General features: G+C 46.1%; 1 protein-coding gene across 2 annotated transcripts in view; it reads right to left on the bottom strand.

The window, feature by feature from the left end:
• The window catches only part of LOC136677671 (dynein axonemal heavy chain 10-like), a 137,773-nt gene that overhangs the window by 31,284 nt on the left and 87,350 nt on the right, over positions 1 to 19,139 (bottom strand). For both annotated transcript variants that reach the window (XM_066655266.1, XM_066655265.1), the window contains exons 51-62: positions 17,561 to 17,732; positions 16,665 to 16,868; positions 15,845 to 15,925; positions 13,655 to 13,852; positions 13,060 to 13,221; positions 12,610 to 12,784; positions 11,224 to 11,405; positions 10,566 to 10,702; positions 9,521 to 9,738; positions 8,927 to 9,148; positions 6,695 to 6,842; positions 6,264 to 6,543 (exon numbers count right to left, since the gene is read on the bottom strand). In XM_066655266.1, the coding sequence (XP_066511363.1) occupies positions 6,264 to 6,543; positions 6,695 to 6,842; positions 8,927 to 9,148; positions 9,521 to 9,738; positions 10,566 to 10,702; positions 11,224 to 11,405; positions 12,610 to 12,784; positions 13,060 to 13,221; positions 13,655 to 13,852; positions 15,845 to 15,925; positions 16,665 to 16,868; positions 17,561 to 17,732 (2,179 nt within the window). The remainder of the gene's footprint in view (positions 1 to 6,263; positions 6,544 to 6,694; positions 6,843 to 8,926; positions 9,149 to 9,520; positions 9,739 to 10,565; positions 10,703 to 11,223; positions 11,406 to 12,609; positions 12,785 to 13,059; positions 13,222 to 13,654; positions 13,853 to 15,844; positions 15,926 to 16,664; positions 16,869 to 17,560; positions 17,733 to 19,139) is intronic.

The raw sequence follows: 19,139 nt of genomic DNA on the forward strand, positions 1-19,139 counted from the left end.
CATAGATTGGATAGTGAGGCCTGCATGTGAATACGGCTGAATTTTAAGAGAACCGTTTTGGAGCTGTATCTCGCGATTTTCACGCCGCGCAATGGCTCGAACCTGGTGGAACAAGGCGTAAGACATGAGCGTGACATCTGATGCAATGTCCAACAGGGCCTCATGTACTAGCCTTCTCTCCACAATGCTGGACAAATAGAATTTGCGTGCAACTCCTTTCTCAGTTAAGTGTCCCATGAATTGTCGGACGGGTGTGTCGCCTTCAATGACTGAAGGGTCATCTGGCGTTAAACCTTCTTTACCGTGTAACTGAACAACCAAAACAGCACTGGAGGGTGGTTGCGAGTCACCCCCCTGTATCATCGGGTCTTCAGTGTTTGTTTGGGTCACGAGGAGATTGCACGGTGCGCTAGAAGACGGAGCTTTGCTTGTCACTTCTCCTACATAACTCTCTAAAGTTTCTGGGGTGTTAGAGGATGGCTTTGGGTTAGACCGCACAGAGGTGATAGAAAGAACGTCAGGTTTTTTCTTTTTCTCTTTGCAAATCATTGCAAGCATTCGGCGGATGTCCTCTAACTCCTTAGAGCTGAATTCCTTGCCTTTAAACTTGCCTTTGGTGTGATTTTCTTTATTTTGATACCAGTATCTCTCTTTCTTTTCTCTATTAGAATCAGAAAGCTGGTTCTGAGCTGTTCGCTCATATCCCTTATGGGGATGTGATGGTGTTCCATGGCCCGCACCGCGGTTTTCTGCAGGGTAATAGTCACGACCATACCCAGCCCTGTCTCGAGGGTTCCAGAAATCTTTGTCGAGATTTCTGTCTGGCCTGCGAGGAGGGTAGCGCTTGTATTGATGTGAGGGCAGATGAGGTTTCGGGCCCTCACTGGTCCACGGAGTGGAGGAAGGGTCCAGGGCGGATCTTGGTGGATCGGCCTGAGTGGTGCCTTCCAACTCTAAATGTGGGGAGCTGGAGTCAACATTGAAGACTTGTGGTGTTTACGACCGTCTGTTGGGAATTTGTTGGGATTTTAGGAAACCTCTGAGTGCTAAATCACGCAGCTGTCTGCTGGACAGGGTGCGAGGGCAAGCTGAGACTCCCAGCTGATGACTGGTGTGGGGATGGAGGTTTTGGATAAATAGTGATTTGAAATTTAACTCTTCCTCCATTCCGGAGTCATTTCTAGGTCCGAAGTATGCCTGTCTGAGTCGGTTATAATATTGTTGGGGGGATTCCTGGCGTTGCTGTTTTATGTTCAAAGCAGCGGCCAGTCCGGTCTGTGACAGGTGATTGGAGAATTATTCCTCCAATGCTTGGCACAGCACATCATATCGCGCTTTTACATAGTCTGGCTGACGTTCAATGAAGTTGCTGACGTCTCGGTTGGAGGTCAGTTTAATCACATATAGTCTGTCATCTATGGTGATCCCGGGGAACCTTTGGAGGTAGAAGTCAATATCTTTTAGGTAAGAAAAGATGTCGTTAGACCCGTCAGGTTTGGGATCAAAGCGGGTTATATTACGCGCGATTTTATCTAGGTCCTTGTATGAGGGACCGTAAGAGGGTAAAGGTTGAGGGGACCAGACACTGGGTTGCAGACACTGGGTTGCAGTGCTCTGGGTCTAGCAGGGCGGTGTAAGGGATGGCTGACAGGAGACACAGGGGAAGGTGAAATACCCGTTGATACCAGAGGAGGTGCTGCAGCAGCTCTAAAGGTTACAGTCCCTGAGTCTGGTTCCTGATCCTCACTATCTTCCTGCTGGTCCTGTCTTCCTATAGCGGCACTAGGTGGCACGTCAGGAGTGACCTGGGGCAGTGTGTTCCCTTCAGCTATTTCGCTTTGAAGTCGACTTAACTCTGCCTCTACCTTTGCCTGCTGTCGCCGTGATACGTCAAGCTCACGTTCACTGGCCCTGAGCTGTACTAAAGCGAGGAGGGCTATTTGACCTAATGCCTCCGTAAGGGACTTGCCCTTGACCATGTGGGTTAAGTGGTTCTCTATCCACTTAGCCACCATGTGGTCACGACCGACCAGGGAGGTCTTCTGCACAGTCTCTGCGATTCCAGGCATCACATCACTGGTGATGCTGGTCAGAACAGAGAATGCCTCATCCCACAAACCTTCTACATATACTTCCGAGAGAAAAGTCCCTTCTGCCATGTTAGCTGTGTTTTAACTGCGAGGTGTAACTTACTTCTATTTGGTTAGGATTAATTCCGTTAATCCCTTTTCTAACTAAACCTGAACTAAATTCACCTGTATCGAGTGCTCTAAGAGTAACTGCTAGTATGTATGGTGTTAGAGTTCACTTGTGAATCTCTAAGGGAAGTCTGTTAGTAGCAGAGGGTGGAGTGAAAGTTGCTATACGCAAGTGAGCAAAAGAAAAAAAAATGTTTTTTATAATAATTAAAATTATTAAGAATTTTGAATTAAAGAATTGTCGAAAAATTTGGATTAAAGAATTTAAAAATTAAGTGAGATTTATTACTAGATATAATTTCCAATTAAGGAATTATGAAAGTAAAAAGGATTTTCCGGAGTAAAGAATTATTAAGAATAGCGAAATTAAAAGACTCTCTCTTTTAACTGCGTTTGTGATCTGGTACCAAGTTAAAGTGTCAATCTCTAATTACTGCACACTGTCTGCTGTAGCTGTATCAGCTGACTATGCTTCCAAGCCTTTACTTGTAATTATTCAGATGTGCAGAGTTTAGAGACAGCCACTAGAGCTATAAATACCAGGTCTTATCAGTATGAACTGGTCGACAATTTCAATTGCGATAGCAAGTTTCTCCACTAGAAGGTACTGAATGTAAGTCTGAATGGCAACAGTAAGCTTCAGTATTTAAGTTGAACTTAAATTGTAATACCAGACTGGGACACCAGAGGGCAACAAGCAAGTTATAATGCAATAGCAGCAATGGACACCAGTCGGCGCTGGTGGAAATCCTAATAAACACGGCACATGCAGACACAATATAACACAAATGGGAATTTCCATTGTAGCGTTTTAACACTAGAGGGCGTTATCAAATTAAAATCTAAAATGGAATAAAGATTTTAAACGCTCTGATACTTTATCAAAAATAAAAATTAAAATTTAAAAGGGGAACAGAGATTTTACACTAAGGTACTTTAAAAGAATTTCATCTGTAATGACAACTTTTAAACACCAGAGGGCTGCTAAACACTTAGGTTGCCTCGGCGGACAACCTCCCAACCACTAGAGGGTGTACGGGAATCAAACGTCAAGGGTAGCACCACACTTGACCACAAGGAGGAGCACGGGAGGACACGCTTCAATAGACGCTAGTTATGAAGTATTTTCCCTGCAATTACGCACTTATACCACAAGAGGGAATTAGTCTTCCTCTGTTTTGGGGGCGTTTTGAATTTCCCTTCTTAGTTTCCTGAATTCACGTTCAGTTTAACAGGAAGAGCTGATGAGAGCAGACCTCTCATAACACAAGCCGTATCTTCGGCTGTTTCTTTAATAACCTCAATTTAATGCATGCAAAATGGCGCAGAGCCGCGCACTTTAAAAACAACCAAGCTTAATTTTCTCAATGGTATATACCACAGAATAGTTTTTCAACAGTGACAAACAACACGAAATTGCCCGCATCAAGCTTTGAATCTCAATCGTTATTCAGCAACACAAACAGCGGAAAGCATTTCCTAAACCCAAGCTGAGATTGTTTCAGTGTTTTACAGTTTGTACATTAAAAAGCCTTTTTCCTGGCCCCACGTTGGCATATGTAGTGTATATTGGTTTTTTAATCATACACCGTGATACCTATGTGAATATATATTTAATATATATATTTATATATCGTGTTTATAGCGTTGACCTTATTCAAACTCTTATAATTACCGATATTTGACTAATGATAGTAATTAAAGTTTATAATTGGCTTAAACAATTCAAACGTTACTAATTGGTTTGAGAATGAATAATAGTCAAGCTAAGTGAGTTCTTCAGGATTTTCAGAAATTTTAATGAACAAACTGTACACACTGTAATTTCAAATAATGAAAGTTTTATTAATAAGAGGAAAGATATTTAATTAACATAGCATAACCTTGTAATCTCACGGCATCAACGCAGGGGAAACCGATTTGACTTTAAAGATAAGCTAGGCACTCTGGCTTGTGACTAAAGTGTTGCTAACTGAGGTTTAATTTATACAAAAATTTATCAAGAGACTTGATTCAATTTTCAGCTCTGGGAATGCGTATGTTTAGCTTACTTTTCGTCGATTCTCACCACTCGTTGGGTACAGAGGCTCTCTGAGGTCCTGAGAGTGAAGGCGTCTCACTTAGTTTCGCGGTTCTCCCGCGGAAGTTTCCAGGCTGAGTCAGCGTGGAGGTCTTTCTTCGTCGGTTGAGTTGCCTCGGGCGTACTCGGAGCGTGATGACGCAGGTGGCAGGATCCTCTCTTTGGCTTACTGTCCTGAGCAGGAGGGTCCAACCATATGGACGTTTTGGACGAAAAGTTTCGCTAGTTACTGCAGATCCAGAACTGAAAATCGATTCAATAGACTTGCTTATTCTACGACTTTCTTCTATCTCGGCGGGGTTTCTTACTCTGGCCACGAATAAGTTCACCTGCTTTGATCAGTCGTGAGATTAAACCGCTGAACTGCTGCACTTCGAACTTCTTTCTGTTGCGAACTGTGTTGTTCTCTCAACTTCTTCCTGTGTTGTTCTCTCAACAACAAAACATAACCCCCTTTAACATGAGCTCTGGAGGAACTCTAGAGAAAGATTTTCTGTATCACAATTGTTTTCACAGTAGGAAATGCTCTGTGTGCTTTAGGCGTGGAGTGATGCCTGTGCAGTGCCTACAGGAGGTACAGTGAATACTCCGGGCCATTAGCGGCTGTGTTCACACATGCACTTGACCAGGGCACTCGGAGGATAAAGTCCATGTGAAGTCTGGTTCTAGACTGAGATACAAGGCTGGGGTCACCATCACAAACAGTGCAGGGCAGATAAGACAAACACAAAAGCTGTGTCTGAAGAAGAAGGTAGCGTCCTCCATGCCTTGGTGCCTGTGATGTCTCTGGAGCCTCAGATGCTCACGCTCACTAACCAGAATAATTACAGCGTTTGGAGATAACGGAACCGAAAACAGATGCCATTTTATACAAGCATTAAATTCAGTCACAACTCTGCTCCTTCCTTCCTCAGAGTACTGGCTTTCAGGACTCCAAGGTGCTCCCAGATGCAACACATAACCAGGGCTGGGAAAGGGAGCCAGGGAGGAGCAAAGAGCAAAACAAAGCAAGATCTATAGGCAGAAACAATGTGCACTTGCTTTATACACATTGACACTTTAATCACTCTGTGCTGCTACGAACACTTAATGGTCACTTAATGGGGGACATATTATGAAAGAGTCCCTTGTTCAGTGTATGCTCACATTAACATGCCCACCAACCCACACACTGTGAAACAACACCACCCAGTCAGTCTCCTGTACGCTGCCTGAGTCAGAAATCACAGGATAAAACGAGCCGTTCTGGTTCTGCTCTGCTTCTGACGTCAAGTGCAGAGACCTTAGAATGGCCCCGCCCCCTCGTCTGAGTCTGTTCAATCACAGCGCCGGACCCGTGTTTATGTGAGAGCGCAAAGACGAGGTTAAACTCAGCAAAACAGACACAACGAGCGCGGAGAAATAAGAGCACTGAGTAAAAACGTAGAAGAAAGAGAACAGAGTGAAAACGGCTAAAAACCAGAGCTTCTGCTCCTCGCTCCTCACTGCTGTGCGCTCGGGGTCGGGGTGAACAGCGAGCGGCTCATTATCATTTAAAGGAACAGGTGCTGAAAGCGGGCGTTCTGAACAGGGGCTGTTTACACAGGGGGAGAACACTGCTGTGGGGCTCGTGGGGTTTGGACCAAAGCAGGTCACAGACATTTCATTAAGAAACAGAACTGTGTTCCTCTGTGGAGACGAGGGGGAATATGTCCCCTTTAAGGACATATACTATGCTTAGTGTTTAATGTAGTTATGGTATATAATCTATTGTTTTTATTTACTGTATTTATGCTTAATGTAGCATAGTGTCCTCTGTGTTGTGAAGGAATCACAGTACATTTGAGTCTGACTGTTATCTCTAAGGTTTCACGACAGATTTTAAAGTTAGAACGGTATTTCCACGAACGACAACAGACCCGACGTAACCCAAGACCCTCAGCCTTTCAGATCAGGAAGATTTTCCCATCAAACCCATGACTACTGTCAGGTTCCCTGCCCCTCACCGGTGTAGTTGATGACCATGGCTTTGCCGAACACGGCCGGAGAGTATCTAGGGTTGGAGAGCTTGGTGTTGAGGTACAGTCTGAAGTTTGGGTTGTAGTCGACCTCTTTGTCTCCGAGGACTATGACCTGCCGACCCTCGGCTCCTTTAACATTTTTCTCCAGGACGTTATCGATGACCGGGTCGATGTATTCGTCCACATCTTGAAAGAGGAAGGGGAAGCCGTATTTAATGGCCATCTCCAGCTGCTTCAGGAAGTCTGGGTCATTGAAGGAGGAAATCTGTAAATACAATCAGACCATTAAATACATACAGGGATCAGCCCAAACATTACAACCACCTCCTTACTTTTACACTCACTGCCCATTGGTTCAGCTCCACTGACCACACACAAGCACGGTGTAGTTCTACAATTAGACAGTGATCTCAGACCTTCAGGTTGTTCTTCTCCTCCCTCTTCTTGATCCAGTTTAGAGCTTGTTGCTGGGGGTCGATGCACATGGGGAAGCGGCTGGCTCTGGTGGTCAGGATGCCGTTCTGTACCGACAACTCATCAGGAGGGAGACCTTCAGATCCCCATCTAGAGCAACACATACACGGAGATGTTTGGATCAGCAACTCTCACATTTTAGAGGTGTACTCACACTTGGGCCAGTCGACTTGTACCGTGCCTGAGCACCGTACCAGACCAGAGTGATCCTGTGTGTGTTTACAGTCAATATCACATCACTGACATCACACTCAGGTCACCCTTGATTTAAGGTCCACTGCGTCCTCATCGTTCTGGATTCTGAAATACTCCAACACCTGGGGCGGCCGTGGCCTTGAGGTTAGAGGAGCGAGGACCAGCAAGAGACAATTCATTCATGGCTGAAGTGCACTTGAGCACGGCCACTGACCCCCAAACTATTCCCCGGGAGACACAAAAACTGTCTCTGTGGTGGTACCTTCAGGGGAACATATTCAGTACCTTTAATCAGGGAACAGACCTGTACCTTACTCTATATTCACAGTAGATGATAAAGTTGTGTTGATTACATTCGCCCCGTTTCATCTCCAGGACTTTTATTGTGTTATTTTATTCTCCACAGTTGTATAATGAAAGATTACAGAGATCCCCCTCTCCTTCTGGAGAAGAGAATGTAATGAAGCTTTAGGGAACACAACTGGACTCTAACACCACTGCTGTTTGTACCTTTAGTGACAATAATGTAGTAATGAACTTTTATCTGAGTGTAGCCTGTTTAGCAGGGGGCTCCTGACTGATGCAGAATATCTCCCACTCAAACCCTGAGAATGCCTCATTCATCCAAGGCTGGATTTCCTAAGAGGCACAGTCTTGCTCTCCCTCTCCCCATCAAAAGCACAGTTCTAGTCCAGTTGGTTTAACAGATTTGTGGATCCATGTTGAGCTAGTATTTGAGTAGCAGCAGTTTGAAAAGAAGCAGTAGGGGGCTTCATGTGTCACTGAAGAAGCATGTGCTCCCAGATTCATTCCCAGTGTCGTGTGACAGGGGGCGTGTCCTAGTTAGCGAAGGAACTGTAGACTAATTAAAAATAAAGTAAAATATGATATCTATTCTTTTATGAGTGGTGCTCCTGCCATAAACATCACAAAACATAGACAAAACCAACTAAAGCTACCAGCCTTAGTCTGGACTCGGCACTCAAAGAAGCATCACACAGGATCTGGTGACCTCCCGATGATAGGGCCATTGTTAATCAGTTAATAATAAAGAATAATAATGATAAACTCGTAGAGATACTTCACAAGAACCGATACTTCAGGACCAAGTGGGTACCACAACTGTGAAAATGATGCTGCTCTTGTTTCCTGTGGCACCAGAGATACCCAGGGTTTCTGCTGCGACTGGTTGGAAAATAAAAAAAGATACGTATGGAAATTAGTTAGTGTTTGAGTCCAATGACCAAAGAAACCCACTGCTTCACGAAGCCTGAAGATCCCAGAAGTGACTCACACACAAAGGAGCCTGGCTGTTCTCTTCAAAACGAGATCACGTTTGATTCTTCTCCATCAAACGGTTTGTTAGTGATCCTCATGACCCTGTGTAGCTGAGGCTCTCAGCGTTCCAATGACACGTCAATCAAGTCTGTGGACCAATCAGGGGCCAAGTTATGGTGATGCACATCAAAGGAGGAGGGACAAACACAGGACCATTCTTCAGCAGAACGCATTCGGCCGCAGGGCGTCTGGACTCTCCCTTAGAGACAGGGTTAGGAGCTCGGACGTCCGGGAGAGACTCGGAGTGGAGCCGCTGCTCCTCCACGTCGAGAGGAGCCAGTTGAGGTGGTTCAGATGCCTCCTGGACGCCTTCCTGGTGAGGTGTTCCGGGCATGTCCAACTGGGAGCAGGCCCCGGGGCAGACCAAGAACACGCTGGAGAGACTACATGTCTCAACTGGCCTGGGAACGCCTCGGTATACCCCCGGAGGAGCTGGAGGCGGTGGCTGGGGAGGTCTGGCTTCGTTTCATTGGTTTATTTTTTGTCATGGTATCGAAATAGGTATCAAGAATCGTGAAATTTTATTGGTATTGGTACTGCCTTAAACATTATACATTTCTGGTATTGTGACATCCCTATAAACCACTGACATATGTAGTAGGAACACACACACACACACACACACACACACACGCTGGTACCTGCTGATCTCCACCTCGTCCGTGAGCAGACTCTCGATGCGGAAGGGTTGGCTGAGAGGGATCCCTCTCTCCAGAACGTCTCTCTGCCACACCTCGTACACCATCTCGTTACGGAAGTCCCAGCTGAAGGCTCCTTCGTAGCTCAGGAACGCTGCGCTGATGAGACAATCTCCCAGGAGACGCACTCGTCTCTTCTTCAGTTCCTGCAGATCCTCCGTCCAGCTGCGGAGATAAAACAACCACGTTCCTTCACTGCAGAGTCAAACCATGATCCAGCCCTCGCTATCACCCACAGGAGGATCTCACTGCTCAAACGCTGCTCAATGCTCCTAAAGCGCCTCAGGAGAAACAGCGTGAGACAGAAAAGGTACGTGAGACACCTGTGTCTGGATCAAAATGTGGATGCTATGTCCGGCATCAGAACTGAGCAGGTTGTGAGCGCTGCTGAGAAAAGGTGGAGCTGTCGTTAGTTCCACTGCAGGTAAACAGGAGTGTTATTATCTCACCACTGAGCACAGCGTGAGACATTACTGAGACCTCCACTCAAACCCCCCCACTGCCCCTCTTTTTCTCATATCTCTGCTGGACACTAACCGCTGGTTCTCTGATCCAAGGCCTGAGATGAGTTTATCCGCGGCGACAAGTCTGCGCTCCATGACCTCGGCCTCCTCTTGCAGTAGCAGTTTCTCACTCATGGCGGCGCTGTACTTGTCTCCCAGAGCCCCCAGCTCCTTCTGGATGGCCGTCAGCTCGCTCTGGATTCGCTCCAGCTCTCGCTTGCTCTGGAAGAAGTTCTTTTCCAGCCTGGCCACCTGCAAACAAGCAGTGTTTACCAACAGCTGCCGCTCTACTGTGGAGTCGCACATTCACTGTCTACAGTGTTAGTTACTTCAGAATAAGACCACACTCTTAAAGCCATCCATCTGTCTGTTACTGCATTAAAACGCATTAACAGTCTGTTGAATCACACACACAGAGGGCAACAGCGACCTGTTGTTTGCCAAATAGTGAGCCCACCTCCATCTACACTCTTAAACCTCAGACCTTGCCAGATACTGACCTCACTTTGTGTCCTCCATCAGTCGGCATTAACCCTGTCCATTTTATCACATAACTGTTAATATTGAACCATTTAATCACCAGATTACCACCAACAGAGTGTCTTTTTGGTCCCTGATGATAACACGGTGTGTGCATTAACAGGTGAAAACACTGAACTCCCACACATTATCAGCTCTGAGCTTATTCTACACCTCCACATTTTTAGACAAAAACGAGGACACTGTTTCCCTTACCATCTCTGTTACAAATGATTATTAATGACTTTTAAGTTGTTTACAACGTAATTAATAGCCAGGCTTTATGATGTCTTATTTTAAAGTGGTACCAGCAAGTGACAGAGCATTAAGAGACCTGTCAAGAGACAGTAAGACGTCCACTGCTGTATTTATAGACTGCTCTCCCAGCAGACAGGGCTTTGATCCCCCACTCGATTAAGCCCACTATGTTACACCATCCCTAAAGCCTCCTGAATCTGTGAGTTGCAAGTCAGTGTAGGCCGCGGTACAGTGTTAGCCATGGCTTATTGCATGAGTCCAGAAATATCAGAGCATCCCTCGTTTCCACAGAGGAGTCTGACCTTCTCTCTCTTGGGTTTGATCTCTCTGGCCATGTCACAGTAGCCCATTACAGCCTCCACAAACTTCAGCATCCCTGAGCCGGCTTTACTGATGGCCTGCATCTCGTCGAACGTCGTGTTAAGGTTCTTCAGGAAACCTGAGAGAGGAAAACATAAGAGCAGAGGGTTAAAGAAGGACTGGCTCAGTGTGGGTCATCCTCAGCGCTGCAGTGACACTGACGTGGTGGTGCTGTGTTAGTGTGTGTTGTGCTGGTGTAGAGTGGATCAGACACAGCAGTGCTGCTGGAGTTTTTAACCCCTCAGTGTCTGGACTGAGAACAGTCCACCGACCAAAAACATCCAGCCGACAGCGTCCTGTGTCACTGATGAAGGACTAGAGGACGAGCGACACACACTGTGCAGCGACAGATGAGCTACTGTCTCTGACTTTACATCTACAAGGTGGACCAATGAGGGAGGAGTCTACAAGGTCTACAAGGTGGACCAATGTCTCACAGAGTGGACAAAGAGTGGACACAGGGTTTAAAAACTCCAGCAACACTGCTGTGTCTGATCCACTCTACACCAGCACAACACACACTAACACATGTATAAACCAGAGAGATGTTTATTATGTACAGTACGTGTAAGATAAAGAATATACAACACTGCTCCTCACCTCGGACAGTCTTGACCTGGCCAGAGCTGATGGAGTCACAGTCCATCTCCATGAGCGAGCGCAGGAAATTGGCCTCGGACATCATGCCTTTGGCCGTCTTCCAGCTGATCTCCTTGTATCCGCGCATGACCAGGATACACTCACACACCACCTGCACCTGCTTCGGCGGCTTGGCGAAGGATCTGTACGTCAGAGGAAACAGAAAACTCTCACAGTGTCCAGTCAAAGAAAGCAGTGGTCAGCGATCTAAGCTTTGGCCCTGTCCCCATGCGTCGATGCTTCTGTCGTCCAAGGCTTAGGGCCCTTAATCTCCCCCATCCCTCTGCTCACGGTGCTGGTTAGTGCGGGCGTCTGAAGGTCGATGTGGCTCTTCTTCGGAGTGTTAAACTGTTTGACATTGAGGGCACTGTGTGACATTGAGGGAATATTGAGACTATGGGCCTGTCCCGAAACCTAGTGAGCTGTCTACATAGAGAACATTTTACATCACAGTGTGTGCACTGCCCATTCTGAGACACCTTAAATATGTTACCAACTGAGATACCTTAATCTGGCAGAATTTGTGGTATATCACTAAGACTGTCCCATGATGCAACACAAGCACAACTCCCTTCTATTTCTCTCTTTCTCGCAATTAAAAGGCTTGTCTTCCTTGTGGGGACCAGCTGGGGGTAAACCTTTTTAATGTGGGACATGTTAGAAGGCTTAAGGTACTATTAATGGTAAATCTCCACAAAAAGAATGGAAGTGTGTATGTGTGTGTGTGTGTTTGTGTGATTTTGTTCACAGCAGTGGATGGGTTAACTTATTTTATCATAATAAGCTTCTAATTCACATCTATTACTTATTTATGAGATTGATGGATGACTGTGGACGCAGTGCACATAGAGGACGCAGTGGACATAGAGGATGTAGTGGACACAACGTACACAGTGGAAGTAGAGGACATAGTTGACACGGACGTAGAGGATGTAGTGGACATAGTGAATGTAGAGGACATGGTGGAAGTAGAGGATGCAGTGAACACAGTGGACATGGAGGACATAGTGGATGTAGAGGACATAGTGGATGTAGAGGATGCAGTGGATGCAGTGGACGTAGAGGATGTTGAGTACGCAGTGGACATGGAGGACATAGTGGATGTAGAGGACATAGTGGATGTAGAGGATGCAGTGGAAGTAGAGGATGTTGAGTACGCAGTGAACATAGAGGTCATAGTGGATGTAGAGGATGCAGTGGAAGTAAAGGACGTAGTGGGCACAGTGGTAGCAGTGGACACAGAGGTTGTAGAGGACGCAGAGGACGTGGTGAACACGAGTAACAGATTTCTGATGGTACAAGTCAATGGGAGAAGTCTCAGTCCGAGTTCAGGTGGGTCAGATTTACCTGATCTCCGTGACGTCGGACTTGTCCAGGTCCTGGAGGGCGATGCGAGCGGCCTCCAGAGCAGGGAGCGCCTCGGCCAGAGAGCTCTCAGCGTCCATCTTCTCCACCGCAATCACTTTATTCTGCTCCTCGATCTCCGTCGCCTTGTCCTCTGCCAGAGCTTTCTTCTCCTCCGCTTCAGGAGGAAAACAGATCAGTCATCACCATCGACATCTTCAACATCATCATCATCATCTCAGTTTACCCTGTAGATACTCCACACACTGCAGATCATTATCACTCCACTTCACTGTTAGAATGTAAACACTGTACACGTTGCCGATCAATAGTGGATTATAATCTGTACTTATTTAAATAAAGGAAACAGCCCTAGCTGTTTCCAGAACCTGATGTTCTGAACTAAGATGAACTGAAAGTATGAGGAAAGAGACAGGGAGTGTGTTCACTGACCCACTGCAGTGTTGGTGGAGATCTCCTGCAGCAGACTCTCACAGGCTGATGACTTCTCCGCCAGCACCACCTTCTGCTCCGCCAGCTTAGTGTTCAGCTCAGCCAGCTGTACACTGGCCTCCTCCAGCTTATCCAAACCTCCCTCCAAACGCTTACACTGAGCTATAAAACACACACACACACACACACAGTGTAAACACATTCAAACGCAGATACACTGTTAGGCCTAGAGTTTATGAGAGCACACATGGGCACATCTTGATCTCCGTCTCCCCCTATCAGTCAGCATCATGCCAGACAGTTCCCTGGACAGTTAGTGTTCTCCTCCGAGCATGTTCAGCTTCCCAGTGACATGTTAGAAGCATTGTGAAATAAAAGGATGGAGACAATACTGTGTCCAAAAGTCTGTGTGGGGTTTGGTTCAGAGGATTTACAGATGAGGCTTTAGACGCTAGCAATCGTGAATGTAGCTATTACTTTTAATATTATGCAACAGCTCCCACAAAATGACAAATGAGCGGGAGAATGTTTGAACACTGAATAACAATTACACACTTTTGTGGACCTAATAAAAGCCTCACGCTGAAGTCCTCACCGAGGATGTACTTGTCCTTGTCCTCCAGCAGGTGGGAGTAGGTGTTGATGAAGTCCAGGTAGTTTTTGGGCGTGACGTAGTTGCTGCGGCGGAGCTTCTGCTGGAACAGTTTGCTGTACTCTCCCACAGAGCCGTGCACCGCGCACACGTGACCTATCACTGCCTCTGTGTGAGCCTCAGGAATCATACGACTCTCCCCTGCAACAAACACAACTGTAATGTACCTGTACAACACCTGTACAATCAACACTGGGGTGTAGTACAGGCTCAGCTCTCTCATTAGAGAAAAGAGGATGATCCACTGGAGTGAAAACCAGTGCAGGACTGAAGAAGCTCCCGGGGAGACAGAGGTAAACGTAGGGAAGGTTTTATTTAATTAAAAGGACACAATAGAAACAAACAATGTGTCACGCCCTTGTCCTGTCGTGTCTGCTTTCCCTGCCATGTGCTCTCTTAACACATGGTCGTGTTTCTTATTGTTTGTGTCTCCGCCCTTTTTCCTCCTTGTCAGTTCATTTGTAATCCGGCCCCCTCGTTATCTGTTCCAGGTGTCTCTTGTCTGCGTGATGTATTTACGTTCCCTTGTCGGTCATTTATTTCCTCTGTCATTGGTTTGCGCTTTAGTTTGTCTGTTTCTCTCCACCTTCGTTTTCGTGCTCTCCGGTCTGTCTGTCTGTTTTTCATGCCCACCAAGTCAGTCTTTGTATCTCTCTTGTCTCATGTCTCTTTGTGTCTTTTCTCTGTTTAGGCCTGTGTTCAAGTTTACTCTCTTTATCTCTGTGTTTAAGTTTACTCTGCTTTAGCTTTCTGTCTTGGTTGTCTGTTTAGTTCTCCTTGTCCAGGTGTCTGTTTAGTTCTCTGTTCAGCTCTCTGTCTAGTCTCAGTCTGTTTCTAGTTCTCTGTCTGTTTAGCTATCTCAGTCCAGGTTTGTCTGTATCTGTATCTCAGTTTAGTTCACTCCATGTATTGTCCTTCTGTCCAAGTCTCTGTCTCAGTCTTTCTTTGTTTAAGAATTCTGTCTGTTGTGCTAGTCTCTTTCTGTTTGGTTATCGTGTGTTTCAATAAAGTCACTGTGTTTTAGCGAGTGTGTCTGCCTCCATCAGTCCGCCCCGCGATCCTGACACAATGATAAACTAATCAAAACAACGTGAAACCTCATAACAAATCACTAGACACAGACCTGAAGGCTAAGATTAACAAGAAAAGAAACTCATATAACCGAATAAAAGGAGACCAAGGACCTAGACCACACAAGACAATCTGAAGAAACAAGACAGACATCTACAGCCCTAGACACTAAGGAGAGACCTAAACAAAAACTCTGAATTACTACATAAAACAAACACAGAGACCTGGACAGAGAGAGAGAGGAATGTAAATGGTGGACAAACACTTAGACTCGGGACAGCGCTTATAAACTACAGGGGAATACAAAAACACCTGGGAACAAGAGTCACATGACACAGGAGGAGGTGTGGCAGGAGATCACATGGTTGACATAAACAGCACATGGTGGGAACAAGACAAAGCACAAAACAAGGGTTGAAATCAAAGAACAGAGAGGCAAAGCATGACAGTAAACAAGGGAGATACAGACAGAGCAGGAACACAGTAGACAGGGCAAAGGCATGACATAGTAATCGTTATGTTATCAGCAAACATGAAGAGCACATTTTTAAAAAACTGAGAGCACTACTCGCTCTTTCTTTGCTCTTGTGCAAAATGAATGTCCTCACAGTAAGATCTGTGCTGCTCACTCAGATTTACAGCACTCACAAACCTTTCAGCGCAATTTTACTGCCATGAGTCCTCAGCCAATCAGAAGAGGTGATGTATTTAAACCAATGACACTGCTACTGACTTTCTTCTCTTAATTATCATTGGCTGAGAAGGGCGCAGTGAACACACCCACTTCTCCAGACTGATTTACCATCGGCAGATTGATCGGACGCGGGTCGCGGGGAGTAGAGGCTGAGACCGATGTTGATGACCATGGTGTTTGGACAGATGATGTTCTGAAGGCTGTTGTGATGTGTGGATCAGGTCTAAACTTTGGCGATTTGCTGAGGATTTATATAAAACTGAAAATGGTGTGCACCAAGATCATGGGGTTAACCAACAAATTCTACAAGAGAAAAACAAAACACTCTCCTCTGAACGTGTGAAGCCCTACAGACAATAAAGACGTACCTAAGAAGGACTGAGCCACGGCACGTAAAGCCTGAAGAGGCCAGGGTAGGAACCAGTCGATACCAGTGTTATTCACAAGCCCTGAAACACACACACACACATACACATACACACACATAAACACACACACATATACAGACAGTTAAAGAACAGCACTGATGTGGTCAAATCATTCAAGTGACTACCCCACAGAGCAGGTGTGATGTGGTGGTGGATCATTCTCAGCGCTGCAGTGACACTGACGTGGTGGTGGTGTGTTAGTGTGTGTTGTGCTGGTGCGAGTGGATCAGACACAGCAGTGCTGCTGGAGTTTTTAAACCCCTCAGTGTCTGGACTGAGAACAGTCCACCGACCAAAAACATCCAGCCGACAGCGTCCTGTGTCACTGATGAAGGACTAGAGGATGAGCGACACACACTGTGCAGCGACAGATGAGCTACTGTCTCTGACTCTACATCTACAAGGTGGACCAACGAGGGAGGAGTGTCTCACAGAGTGGACAGAGAGTGGACACAGGGTTTAAAAACTCCAGCAGCACTGCTGTGTCTGATCCACTCTACACCAGCACAACACACACTAACACACCACCACCACGTCAGTGTCACTGCAGCGCTGAGAATGATCCACCACCACATCACACCTGCTCTCTGGGGGTCCTGAGAGAGGTGTCCGTGTAGAAACAAGGAGGTGGCTTTAATGTTATGGCTGATCAGAGTGTATCTTATAAACTCAAGATGTTTCCTATTTAAAAACTGGAGCAAAGCAGTGGAGGTCTTGGTTGCTCTGTATTTTAAAGCAGCTGCTGTTTGTCCTGTGTTACCTGGGAAGTTCCTGCAGCGGGTCCTGAGGACGTCCCCCACAGGAGACATGCCCAGGACGATGTGCAGGTTGCAGGAGCTCTTGTTCACAAAGTACTGCCACACACTCTCTTTGGAGGGTCCTGAGCCCATCTTCAGAGCCTCGTCCCGGAGCTGATTCAGGATGGAGTCCTTCTCATCGTCAGGGAACAGTGCTGGAACCATTCCTGCTCAAGCACACACACACACACACACACACACACACACAAACAGTACCATTTTTACTCCTTATTCCTTAAAGAGAATCTGGTGTTCGATGCATGTTCACAAGTGTGAATCTGGAGTCCACCAACCCACACACTGTGAAACAAGACCCCAGTCAGTTTACTGTGCGCTGCCTGAGTCAGAAACACAGGATAAAACGAGTCGTTCTGATTCTGCTCCGCTTCTGACGTCAAGTGCAAAGACTTTAGAATGGCCCCGCCCCCTCGTCTGAGTCTGTCCAATCACAGCGCTGGACCCGTGTTTATGTGAGAGCGCAAAGACGAGGTTAAACTCAGCAAAACAGACACAATGAGCGCGGAGAAATAAGAGCACTGAGTAAAAACGGAGAAGAAAGAGAACAGAGTGAAAACGGCTAAAAACCAGAGCTTCTGCTCCTCGCTCCTCACTGCTGTGCGCTCGGGGTCGGGGTGAACAGCGAGCGGCTCATTATCATTTAAAGGAACAGGTGCTGAAAGCGGGCGTTCTGAACAGGGCTGTTTACACAGGGGGATAACACTGCTGTGCGCTTGGGGTCGGGGTGAACAGGGGTGAAATTAATTACATTAATTAATTTGTTCATTCATCTTCAGTAAACACTTCATTCTTCATTCTTAGGGTTGGAGTTTCCCCTTCACGAGTTGCGAGTGTCTTTTACCTGAGGTGAGCATGTTGTTAATGAGCTCCAGAAATCCCTCCTCTGCTACATGAGCGTCAGTGAACAGGAACACGGTTCTCTTGTTCTCGATGCCTAGTTTTATATACAGGGTCTTCAGATCCTCTCGGAAGTTGGACTCTGAGTAGCCTCTGCTCAACACAATCTCAAACACCTGCAAACACAGAAAGATCTCTCATTATCAATCAGTCATTTTATCTTTAGGAACACCTAATAAACACAGGAACACCTAATAAACAACAGCTTAGTGCAGTAATCCCTCATTTCAACAACAAAACAGCATCGAAATAAAACAGGACTAACGAAAGACAGGGTAATGCTTTTGAGTGTTTGCGGTTCTATACAGAAATACTGTCTTGAAGAACCTTTTTAGGAGTATGTTAAATGCTGCCAATTGTTTGGTCCAACTGAGGGGGTGTGTTCCAGCAGGACAAGAAGCGACTGTATCTTTTAATGTGGAGCGGTGTGTGTGAGTAAGAAGTGACTGTATCTTTTTAAGGTGGAGCGGTGTGTGTGAGTAAGAAGCGACTGTATCTTTTAATGTGGAGCGGTGTGTGTGAGTAAGAAGCGACTGTATCTTTTAAGGTGGAGCGGTGTGTGTGAGTAAGAAGCGACTGTATCTTTTAATGTGGAGCGGTGTGTGTGTGAGTAAGAAGCGACTGTATCTTTTAAGGTGGAGCGGTGTGTATAAGTAAGAAGCGACTGTATCTTTTAATGTGGAGCGGTGCGTGTGAGTAAGAAGCGACTGTATCTTTTAAGGTGGAGCGGTGTGTGTGAGTAAGAAGTGACTGTATCTTTTAAGGTGGAGCGGTGCGTGTGAGTAAGAAGTGACTGTATCTTTTAAGGTGGAGCGGTGCGTGTGAGTAAGAAGCGACTGTATCTTTTAATGTGGAGCGGTGTGTGTGTGAGTAAGAAGCGACTGTATCTTTTTAAGGTGGAGCGATGTGGGTGAGAAAGAAGCGACTGTATCTTTTAAGGTGGAGCGGTGCGTGTGAGTAAGAAGTGACTGTATCTTTTAAGGTGGAGCGGTGCGTGTGAGTAAGAAGCGACTGTATCTTTTAATGTGGAGCGATGCGGGTGAGTAAGAAGCGACTGTATCTTTTAAGCTGGAGCGGTGTGTGTGAGTAAGAAGCGACTGTATCTTTTAAGGTGGAGCGGTGTGTGTGAGTAAGAAGCGACTGTATCTTTTAAGGTGGAGCGGTGTGTGTGAGTAAGAAGCGACTGTATCATTTAAGATGGAGCGATGTGGGTGAGTAAGAAGCGACTGTACCTTTTAAGGTGGAGCGGTGTGTGTGAGTAAGAAGCGACTGTATCTTTTAAAGTGGAGCGGTGTGTGTGAGTAAGAAGCGACTGTATCTTTTAATGTGGAGAGGTGTGTGTGAGTAAGAAGCGACTGTATCTTTTAATGTGGAGCGGTGTGTGTGAGTAAGAAGTGACTGTATCTTTTTAAGGTGGAGCGCTGTGTGTGAGTAAGAAGCGACTGTATCTCTTTAAGGTGGAGCGGTGTGTGTGAATAAGAAGCGACTGTATCTTTTAAGGTGGAGCGGTGTGTGTGAGTAAG

The sequence above is a fragment of the Hoplias malabaricus genome, chromosome Y (assembly GCF_029633855.1).
Source record: "Hoplias malabaricus isolate fHopMal1 chromosome Y, fHopMal1.hap1, whole genome shotgun sequence".
Taxonomy (NCBI): Eukaryota; Metazoa; Chordata; class Actinopteri; order Characiformes; family Erythrinidae; genus Hoplias; species Hoplias malabaricus.